The sequence below is a fragment of the Stegostoma tigrinum genome, chromosome 20 (assembly GCF_030684315.1).
Source record: "Stegostoma tigrinum isolate sSteTig4 chromosome 20, sSteTig4.hap1, whole genome shotgun sequence".
NCBI lineage: Eukaryota > Metazoa > Chordata > Chondrichthyes > Orectolobiformes > Stegostomatidae > Stegostoma > Stegostoma tigrinum.
In genome coordinates this window covers 8,357,933-8,370,039 of record NC_081373.1, presented here as the reverse complement: position 1 = coordinate 8,370,039, position 12,107 = coordinate 8,357,933, and the positions used below count along the sequence as shown (strand labels likewise).

Sequence of the window (12,107 nt, the reverse complement as noted above, 5' to 3'; positions counted from 1 at the left end):
AGATATGAAAAGCAATGTACATAAGCAAATAATAACTAAATAATGGGGAGATGATGGTCTAGTGGTATTATCGCTGCACTGTTAATCCAGAGACGCAGGTAATGCCCTGGGAGCCAGGTTCAAATCCTACCATAACACATGGTTTTATAAACATCTGGAATAAAGAGTCTAATGATGACCATGAATCCATTGTCAATAGTCAGAAAAACACATGTGGTTCACTAAGGTTCTTTAGAGAAGGAAACTGCCATCCTTACCTGGTCTGGCCTACATGTGACTCCAGACCCACAGCCATGTGGTTGACTCATAACTGCCCTCTGGGCAATAGGGATGGACAATAAATGCTGACCTAATCAGAGACGCCACATTCTTTGACTAAATAAAAACAAAACACTCAATGAGGATGGCTGTTCAGGTAATGTGTCTAGGCTACAACATGTGGGAGCTCCTGGATACCATTACAATCCATGATAAATGTGTGCACTAGAGAGAGTCAGAGACATACCTCACAGAAACAGGACCTTCGATCCAACTCATCCATGCCAACCAGAAATCCTAAACTACTGATCTAGTCCCATTTGGCCTATATCCCTCTAAACCCTTCCTATTCATGTATCCATCCAGATGTCTTTTAAATGTTTTAATACTAGCTGCCTCCTCTGGCAGCTTGTTCCATACATGGACCACCCTCTGCATGAAAATGTTGCCCCTCAGGTCCCTTTGAAATTTTTCTTCTCTCACTTTGAACTTGTGCCCATTGTTTTGGATACCCCTACCCTGCGAAAACGACCTTGGCTACTCATCCTATCCATGCCCCTCATGATTTTACAAACCTCTATAAAGATTACCCTCATCCTATGACACTCCAGGGGAAAAAAAACCTATTCAGTCTCTCCCTGCAGCTAAAACTTTCCAATCCTGGCAACATCCTTGTAAATCTTTTCTGAACCCTTTCAAGTTTAACTACACTTTTCCTATAGCAAGGATGCCAGAATTAAACGCTGTATTCTAAAAGTGGCCAATGTTCTGTACAGCCACAGCATGATGTCCCAATCCTTTACTTAATGCACTGACCAATGAAGGCATTAAGTGTTTAATGTTTGGCCAGCTTCTGATCAGAGTTTGTGAGCCAAAGACCAAACTACAGACCCTGAGATGTATCTGGGAAGGGAAACGTTATCTGGATTCTTGACACCAAGAGAAAGTTACATGACTTGGGATAGGATTTTCTGATTTGTTCAGTCAGGGTTTGAACAATGCAAAGGAACACAGAAAACAGGAGTTCTGCCTCTGCAATGTCCAGGAGGTTTGAAGTTCCCTCAGCCTGTTTGGATGACAGCAGGGGTCACATGTGAAATGTGCAAACTCACCATGGCACTGGAAGCCATTCAAGTGGAGGAAGTTACAAGGAATGAAGTAGTATTTGATAGTCTAGTGAGGAAGATTGTCACTGTTTTAAACAAAGAATGGATGTGTTGCCTGCCCAGTGCCAGAACATGGGAAATCTGCTCAGGGTCAAAAATAAAACTGAACCATGTTAGGGGTGGGGGTAATTTGATCTTTGGAAGATCAGTGGAGAAATAACGGACCATATGGCCTCTTTCTGCACTGTAGGGATTGTGTAACAAGTGGAGTACTGCAGGATTTGTGCTGACCCTCAACATTTTACAGTTTAAATCAATAATTAAGAATGAGGGGAGCAAAGTATAGTCGTCAAATTCACAGATGTACCAAGATGGGTAGGAAAGCATTAAGACAGAGTCTTACAGCACAGAACAGACCTCTCGGTCCAACTTGTCCACGCCAGCCAGGCTTCCTAAACTGAACTAGTCCCGTTTGCTTGATTTGGTCCATATCCCTCTAAAACCTTCCTATTCATGAAACTGCCCAAATGTTTTCTAAATGTTTTAATTGTACCTGCAGCTACCACCTCCTCTTAGATTTCAGCCCATACACATGCTATCCCTTTGTGTGAAAATGCTGCTCCTCTAACCCCTTTTAAATTTTTCCCTTCTCATCTTAAACCTATTCGCTCTAGCTCTGGACTACCCTACCCTTGGAAAAGGATCTTGGCTATTTATCTTATCATTGCCCCTCTATGAACTTATTATAAACTACTGTAAAGTCACCCCTCAACCTCCGACGCTCCAGGAGGAATAGTCCCAGTGCCGCCTCTCCTTATAACTCTAACTCGCCAGCCCTAGTAACATCCTTATAAATTTTTTCTGTTGCCTTTGTAATTTAATAACATCCTTCTTACAGCAGGGCAACTAAAACTGTATGCAGTATTCCAAAAGTGACCTCACCGATGTCTTGTATGGCCGCAACATGATGTCCTAAATCCTGTACTCATGACCAATGTAGGCAGGCATGCCAAACACCACCTTCACCACCCTGTATACCTGTGATGCCACTTTCAAGGAACGAAGAACCTGCACCCCGGTTCCCTCTGTTCAATAACTCTCTCCAGGGCTCTACCACTAATAATGTAAGTCTTAGACTGGTATGCCTTACCAAAATGCAACATCACACATTTATCAAGACTGAACTCCATCTTCCGTTTTTGGTCCATTGGCCCATCTGATAAAGATCACACTGTACTCTTAGGTAACCTTCTTCACAGTCCACTGTACCACCAATTTTGGTGTAATCTGCAAACTTACTAATCATACGTCCTTCATTCTCATCCAAATTGTTGACACGAACAACAAACATCCGTGGGCCCAGAACTGATCCCTGCAGCACACTGCTGGTCACAGGCCTCCAGTTTAAATAACAACCCTCTACCACCACCCTTTATTTTACCATTGAGCTAATTTTGTATCCAATTGGCTGTCATTGGATCCCATGCGATCTAACTTTACTAATCAGTATATTATGTGGGAACTTGTCAAAGGCCTTCCTAAAATCCAGGGAGACATTGTCTACCATTCTGCCTTCATTTACCTTCTTGGTAACCTCTTCAAATAATTCAATCAAATTTCAGAGTCAGGATTTTTCCACGCACAATGCCATACTAATTATCCCTTAATTAGTCCTTGCCTTCTAAATGCATGTAAATTCTCTTTCTCAGAATCGTCTCCAACATCTTACCCACCATTGACATCAAACTTGGCAGTGTCTTGTACCCTGGCTTTTCCCATATGCGAAGACAAAGTGGCAAACAGCTATAGACAGGTTGAGCAAGTGGGCAAAACTCTGACAGACGGAACACAATGTAGGAAAACACAAAGCTGTTGACTTTAGTGGGAGGAATAAAAAAAAGCAAAAGTATTACGTAAGTGGTGAACAACTCAAAATTCTGAGGGATTTAGGTGATCTGATGCATATGAGCAGGTGACTCACAAGGATTGAGTGGACAGACTAGGCTAGTTCCTACTGGACTTCGAAGACCAAGGGGTGACTTAATTGAAATATAAAAATCCTGGACGGTCTTGATAAGATGGAGATGGAAAGACTGTTTCCTCTTGTGAGTCGGTCCAAAGCTAGGTGGAACTGTTTTAAAATTAAGAGTTGCCCCTTCAGAACAGCAACGAGAAGAATTTTGTTCTCTCCAAGGGCTTGCGGCTTTCTGTTGGGTTTTACAGGACTCAGTGCCAGGGCTCGGGCTCTTGCTCTTGTGGTGTCCATCATTAATCTAGACTTAAACATAGGGGATATAATCAAGCAACTTACAGATGACACAAATATTAGTAAGGTGGTAAATGGTGAGGAGGTGGACCACAGGTGGACCGCAATGGACTGCTCAGAGGCAAATGAAATGCAACCTTGGAAAATGTGAGGTAATCCCCTTGGGGGAAGGCTAATAAAGAAATACACTAAGTGGCCAGACCGTGGAAAGTACTGAAGATCAGAGTGCATATTTACAGATCCCTCAAAGTAGCAGGGAAGATAGATAAGGTGGTTAAGCCTTTATTAGGTAATGCATAGAATACAAGAGCAGGGAGGTTACGCTGCAACTGTATGGTCCTAACAGGAGTACTATGTGCCGTTCTGATCACATTCATAGGAAAAATATGATGGCACCCAAGGGGATTTATCAACTTTCCTGCACTGCAGGGAGAAGCTATGAGGAAAGACTGCAGGTCATTTTCCATGGAGCAACGTAGGTTGAGCAATAACCTCATTCAAGTGTATAAGATTATGAGCGACATAGATAGAGTGAAAAGGAAGGCACTTTTTTCAATCGTAGAGGGGTCAATAACCAGGGAGGCATAGATTTAAGGTAAGAGAAAGTAGGCTAGGAGGAAAGTGATTTACTTTTCACCTAGGTGGTGATGGGGCTCTGGTACACTCCCTGAAAGAGTAATCAAATCAGAAACTCATCTGACATTTAAGTAGTATTTAGATATTGACTTATGCTGACATAGCTTCCAACACTATGGCCAAAGAACTGGAAAACAGGATTAGTGTAATCAATCTTTGTTGACTGGAACATATATGATGGGTTGAGTGTACTCCTCCTGTACTGTAAAATGTCTAAGGCTCCCAAAGACAAATTTCTATTCTTCAATTTGCCTTTTGGTTAACACGAATTACTCAAATTCTGTAGAACCTCCCCAAGGAAAATCAACATGCATCATAAAGCAGTCTGCCAGATTTCTCTTTGCAATACCAATAGAACAATGCATTAAGTTTAAATTAGATTAAACAATCCATTTTCAAGGAGACAGATCTAACAGATATCCTATACCCTCACTGCAGCATTTAACACAAACACACTTGTTAAATTTCCAAAACTTCCCTCAATGTCACTAGCTTCTTTATGTGGTTTTAACAATACCAAGCTTTGAGGCATTACATTCTGCGAAAAAAAAGCAGCATTTTCTTCAACTGATTTACATTCCCTGTAGTATGTTGCAAAAGGAGCCAAGATGATCATCAAGATCTCTTCTGAAATTAATGAACATACATGAATGTTTTGATTACTTGATCACTATTTCTCTTTAAAACCCTGAGCCACTAGTCTGGCTTTAGCCTTAGTGCCATCAGGAAGCACTTTTACTGTGCATATCCATCTGTACGATAAGGCTGCTGTTCCCTATCTGGTAATTCAATGTACACAAAATTATTTCCAGGTGTCGACGAACTCTTTTGTTCTATTAACTTATCTTCTAAATTGCTTGGAGACACTAAAGCTTTTCAATCATAAGGACGTTTACTTCTCGTAGGATTCCCAGTTTCTTCCAGAGTCCTGATTCTTGTCAAACAGTAACCTCCACTTGCTCTCTTGTTCTGGATTACTCTATAAGATCTGCCACACCTGCGATGAGCATTCTTTTCACAAGTTCACGATCCCTTCCTACAGCTATCTTCACTTCCGGTCCACTTTCAGAAACTGCACTGTACTATTTTCTGGACTTCCAAGTCTTCTTTTATCATTCTTCCAAAACATTGAACTTATTTTTTTTAATTGCCGTCCCTAGTTTCCCTTGAGAAGGTGCTGATGAGCTGCCTTCTTAACTACTGCAATCCATGTGACCCAAAATGGTATCGAGGAGGGAATTCCAGGATTGTGACCCAGCAACAGTGAAAGCACAGTAATTTATTTCCAAGGCAGGATGGTGAGTAGCTTGGAAGAGAACTAGCAGGGGTTGTTCCCATGTATCTGCTGCCTTTGTCCTTCTCGATGGAAGTGATTGTGGGTTTAGACAGAGCTGTCTGACGGTCTTTGCTGAATTTCAGCAGTGCATCTTCTAGATAGTACGTACTACGGCTGCTGAGTGTCGGTGGTGGAGGGGGTGGATGCTGGTGGATGTAATGCCAATCAAGTGGGCTGCTTTGTCCTGGATGGCGTCAAGTTTCTTGAGTATTGTTGGAGCTGCATTCATCCAGGGAAATGGGGAGTATGCTATCACACTCCTGATTCGTGCCTTGTAGATAGTGGACAGACTTTGGGGAGTCAGGAGCTAAGTTACTCCTAACCTGTGAAAAGATGGATGGGCAAACTGCCAATGTGTCTTAAAGATAATAAGCCTCTTTTCCTTTAAACTTCTCTTCCCTGATTTCAATAACACCTCCTTAATATTTTGATTAGAGAACTTAACTCTTGTTAAAAAGTTGTAATAATATCCAGATTGCATAAACAGTAAATCCACTGACTTCCCAAAAATATTTTCCAAATTCAGTTTCATGTAAGCCTTTATCATTGACGGTCTGGTCAACTGTAAGGATATTTCACTCAACACTACATCTGTGTTGATAAAGTAGCTTACCCCAGTTATTCTACAGACAGTCACCACTCCTTTTAGTGTTTTCAGCACTTTGTCATCCCCAAACCTGAAGCATGTAGAATCTCAAATTCCTGAACATTACTTTGGTCCTCACTATTGAAAAGAACCTAATTTTAACATTTTAAACATCCACTCTGTACACAGTGGATATTTATCCAGTGTTGAACACAATGCAATTGAATGAGTCTGTGGTTAAAATATTTAGTATTGAACGTTCATGTAATCAGTACAATTCATGCTGCTTGATCAGTACATTCTCCTGAATTTTCTATGTCATTCCTAATTTCAAAAATTTTATAATTCCATTTTAGGACAAGTCAGTGCATAATGGTATTGAGTAAAATTAAAAACATCCCCTGGCATCTCTGGAGGTTTATATTCTTTTGTTACAATTCCCCAACTTCTGTTGTCTGTTACATTTGCCAACAGCATGGGTATCCTCACACTTCTTTTAGTTATAATTCTCTTTTCATATTGACCCTTTTGGCTTATATATAGACAACCTCATATTGACACCACCACTTTTTAAAATTCATTAATGGGATATGGGCATGAATTGACCTGAATAAGATGGTAGTGAGCTGCACTCTTGAACCACTGCAGTCCCTTGGGTGAAGGAACACCTACAGAGCAGTTAGGAACCATTTTCCAGTATGTTAACCCTACGACAGCGAAGGAACAGCAATCTAGTTACAAGCTTTATCCATCCGAATCTCAATTCACTGCAGTATGCCCCATTTGGCCATAAAGACTGCTGGGAATGTGTTTTTTTTTGTTGATTGCTGACATGTGTTCTAAAACCATGTCCGTTTCTGAAAATCTAATCCGGTTAATACTGGAGTGTATCTATGTTCACCAGTTCAGCACAGTTCAAAACTTTAAAGGTTAAGCTATAAATCTCCAAAAGGATTTTATTCAATCTTAAATTGTTAAAGTCTGCTATATATTCTTCTGTGAAATAGCCATCCAGGTTTCTATGTTTTATCAAAGTCTGACATGCTTTCAGCAAGTCTTCTTTACAAATTACATCCATAAATGTTACTAGATTATCCAAACCTTCCCCAGTGTTTTCTTCTTGTCTCCCCAGTTCTGATCTTTCTAGTCAAAATCAGCAAGTGTAAGGCCATAGGTTGCATTTTCTTTTGTAAGGATTAACCCACATAAATATATCTACTTCACTGTTCCATTATCATTAGGCTTGAAGAAACATCAATAGTACGTTGAATACTGACACTTTACATCTGGTTGCAGACATCTTTCTCCAAAGTAACTCAAAGCATAAACATAGATAATAAGGTGTGGAGCTGGATGAACACAAGCAGCATCGGCCTGCTGCATTCATCCAGTTCCACACCTTGTTATCTTGGATTCTCCAGCGTCTGCAGTTCCTATTATCTCTCAAAGTATAACATTCTGTCTGGAAAGATCATAGTTTCCAATATTCACCTTTAGGCAACCATCCTCAGCCACCAATGTAAACTCTAATCCAAGCTATTTGGTGAATCAGAAATCAAGTTATTTCTTTGTGGATAGAGGTTATTGATTATTCAGTTTTGCAGATCCTTCCACACACCAGTCCCACCAGTTGCCTCCCCCTTATTCTAATCAATTAAATTAACTAGCTCCAATCACCTACTTAATTACTTGCTATATTAACAATTGAAAAAGAGAGAAAAGAGAATGCTGAAGTGAATACTAGAATTAGTGTTCATTCCAATATATTTTTGTAATTGATGCCATGAACTTGCCTGTTGCTAGGAAACGATGAGTTGCTAGTAGCAGCTGTGGCGAAATCTTCACCTTCATTTCATTATCTGTCGGTTTGAAGGCTGAAAAATCCTGTTTCCTTTCCCGGTGTGTAATTTTCTTTTTGGTTCGATTATCAGCTTATAAATGTGAAAAACATTTTGAAGAAGGGAAATGAATGAAAATTAAAAATACCTTAATTAGAACATCAAAAATATCAAACAAATTCTAAAAACACTCAGCTAAGAAACTGCTTTTGAAGATGTGACTTTGTTTTCTGAAAGTAATCTGCTGCTATGCCCAACAATATAAGGTTTCAGTAATTATTACCACACTCTCAAACTCTTTATGGCCTACTAACTATCTCGCTTCAATTTGAAAAATGTCTTGCATTCCCTTTGCGGCCTCAACTGTCAAAGGCAAGTAGGATCAAATAAGCTTTTTCTCATTTTATGTTTTCAACTCTGGATATTACGATACCCAGATGTACCCACTCGCATGCACTGTATCTACTGAATGGTGCATACATAAATTAGTAAAGTCCCAAATTGATACATTCGAAATGAAGAAAACAAATTTCTGAACTTGTCAAACATGAAATTCTCAATCAAAATTCCACACAAATCAGCACATGGTATTGCAAATCCTGATACTCAAGAATTTACAAAGCTAATCTAGTCGGGACCATCTGGCCATCAGTGACAGCGAAAATCAGTTGACTAACGTCTCTGCGGCAAGTAATTCTTTTCCTTATCCAGTCTTGTTACCAGGTAAGTCTCGACCCCAGGCCCACAGTAATATGGTCGACTCTTAATTGCCCTCAGAAATGACCTAGAGAGTCAATCAGTTCAAGGATAATCAAAGACGTGTAACTAATGGCGACTGTATCGGCTCTGCCAATATTCCATGCCAGAGTGAAAGAAAAACTTACTATGCATTCCCTGCATAACAAACTAAAAGTATTCATCCTTTGATTAGCTTATTTATTCAGCTGAGTCGATTTCAGTATTTTCCTTCTTAATCTTTCAGTCACAGGAATTTAACACAACCTCAGCGTTCATATAAAGCTTGCTAATTATTTCACTTTAAAAGCTTACTGCATTTCCATTCATTTAAACCATCTTCCATCCCCTTACTACCTGCCCCAACCCCCAAGCACCCTACCACCCCTTTCGGTGGATGTACCATTGCTTCAGTCTCTCAATGGCCAAGAACTTGCTACACTACAATGTTCTCTGCAGCACATTCCCACAGCTTACGAAGCCAAACTTGCTGTTACACGCAAAGCTGATCCAAAATGTTGTTACATTGAAGACAGGTAGTATTATGTAAAGGTTTCTTACTCTAGCATTCCATAGAATCACAGAACCTGTACTAACATAGTAGATCATTTTGACTTGTTATACTATTTTGTCCTGAAGCTCAAAAAATAAATTATTTATTGTACACTCTAGGTGCAGTAGCCATGGAAAATGCAGGGCTACAGGACAGGGGTGGATTTTGTTCTTCAGAGGGTTGTTGCAGATGCAATGGGCTGAATGGCCTGCTTCCACACTGTCAGGATTCTGTGATTCTATTCTACAACTTTAAAAGGCTGTGCAGACTGAACGGAGAAAAATCATCAGATGAAGGGTCTAGGCCCGAAACGTTAGCTTTTGTGCTCCTGAGATGCTGCTTGGGCTGCTGTGTTCATCCAGCTCCACACATTGTTATCTCGGAGAAAAATAGGTAAACTTGTCATATGAAGAGATTCATGTCACTTCAAAAATGAGGACTGACTAATTGAACAGTGAGCCACGTAGGAGCATGAAGGCCCCTGTAAAGCAACTATAGCACTAGCTAATCAGATAAAATTATTATATAGTCTGGTCAAAATAAGAATTACGAAACAGAAGCACAGGGACATATGAGCATGATCCATCACTCGATAAAATCACAGCTGAGCTCTCCATTTTCCTGCTTAAATTCATTTAGTCCAAAAATCAATTAATCACAATTTTGACATAGTCAAGAAGAGCATGCACAATTCTCTGTACAGTTGCAAAGATCTGCTATTCTTTGTGTGGCGAAATATCCCATCTTTACTCTGAATGACCAATCACTTATTCTGAAGTCATGTTCCCTCCGTCTAAACTCTGAAGTCAAGGTAAACATGTGTCAGTATCTATTTGACAAGACCACGTTGGGCTTTACAAGATTTAATAAGACTACCTCTTGACCTTCTAAATTCCATAGTATAGCCCCAGTCTGCTTATTTGCTCCTCCTGGGACAACTTTCTCATTCCAGGAAACATGTGAATGGACCAATATTGAAACACATCCAAAGTATTTATATCCTTCCTGGGTATAAAGACTAAAGGTATACACAGGCCCTTTAAGAAATTCCGTCAAAACTGCAGCAAAACTTCCTTACTCTTGCACCGTAACACAATTTCAATAAAGAAAAACAGACCATTTGCTTTGTTTATTCCTCATGTGTCAATCTGCCTCTCTTTCCTGCAAGAGAAAACTGTGCACAATGCGCTTAATCATCTAAAACCTATCTACTCTTTGGGCACCATTAGCCTATGGTCTTTGAGCTTTTGGGAAAATTTCTGGGTAGTGCAAAGGCAGCTCCAATTCTGAAAATGTGGCACAAATTAAAACAACAATATATTTTCAAATGCAATTTGGAAGCACATTTTAATAGGGAATTTGGAGAGATAGTAAGGTCTGCCTGGTGAAAATGCCAAATTATGTTGAGTGCATGCAGTTCAATAAAAGTCACCTTGACTCACTTAGCTGAAAACACATCTCTTTCAGAAAGTTACGGGCTCCACTAATTAGCTTGACCCATTAACTTCATCCTGAAGTTATGAGCCAACTGCTGTCCTTTCAGGGGAGTATGCCCTTAAGTGTCAAAAACTAGTATCTGTGATCATTCTATGATATCACATGGATTTAAAAATACCTCTGGAATCATCTGATATAAAAAAAATTCCAAGCACTGCACTGAAGAAGGTTCCTCTGTTAAGCTTATCAGCACCAGCTAAAAAAAATTTATCAATTATTTTATCCAACTGCCATTTGTGGAAACACATAGGCAAAATAGTTACTACATATGCCCACACAACAAGCGTTTAAAGCTTTTAAGGTTTGTACCGCTTCTTGCCAAATAACCATTTCAAGATTTTAAAAGAAAATTTCCTTGAAACATAACATTTTATCAGCATTGGCACAGTATAATACACAGGTCCTCAACCTTCAAGATGCACAAGTGTCTTCAATGTGTCCTTTCCATTTTAAAGCAATGGAGTTAAATAGTTACATGTTCTTTTGTATTTCTCAGCTAAAGCTGTTCCAGCTTCTTTGATGTGTTTTGATAGTATGCCAAATACTTGAATTACATCTTTGTCTATCGTTCATGATACAAATTGTGGTCAGAAAGCAAACTTCAAGGAGCTAAAGTCTACAAAAGGGAATAGACAACAGAATGTTAGCCTTTGTTACAAAATGGATGAGGTTTATCTTTATTCACATAGGCTTTGACGGCTAGGCCAGCATTTACTTTCCACTCCTAGTTGGCTTTGAGAAGGTGTGACTAAGTTGCCAAATGGCCTATACCTGCTCCTACTTACATAATCTAGTAGAAATAGAGGTCACTACAGATACACTTACAGCTTTCCTTATGATCAATGAGTCTTCCCCAAAATAAGTCACAGTTTGCTAAAATTACTTAATTCAAAGGGGTCCATCATTTCAACTTTTACTGTAAGTATGCATCAAAACTGAATCACCAATTTCCAGAGAAGGCAATTTTCCAGTTGATGTTGTTTGTCCATCTTCAAATGTGATCAGAAAGCATAAAAGTAATAGGAACCAGTCAACTCCTTATTCTGAGACTGCAAGCCCATTATGAATTTTCAATTAGATTACCATTTATTCGTATAAACACCAGGAAATAAGCCATATCGACTCACTCTCCCTTTATAGGTCAATCCCTTTTTCCCACTCTAGTGATCCTTAATTGTAACCAGGAGTAAGCCATTTGGTTCCTCAAGTCTACACCGCCATTCCACAGATAAATATGCCTTTCTTTTGGTATGGAGATCGAAAGTGCACAATGAACTACAGGTGTGGTCACACAAA

At 39.6% G+C, this 12,107-nt stretch overlaps 1 protein-coding gene across 4 annotated transcripts in view; it reads right to left on the bottom strand.

The window, feature by feature from the left end:
* Nucleotides 1–12,107, bottom strand: part of LOC125462011 (metal transporter CNNM2-like) — a 202,860-nt gene that overhangs the window by 57,357 nt on the left and 133,396 nt on the right. For all 4 annotated transcript variants that reach the window (XM_048551476.2, XM_048551477.2, XM_059652974.1 and 1 more), the window contains exon 3: nucleotides 7,982–8,119. In XM_048551476.2, coding sequence (XP_048407433.1) covers nucleotides 7,982–8,119 — 138 coding nt within the window. The remainder of the gene's footprint in view (nucleotides 1–7,981; nucleotides 8,120–12,107) is intronic.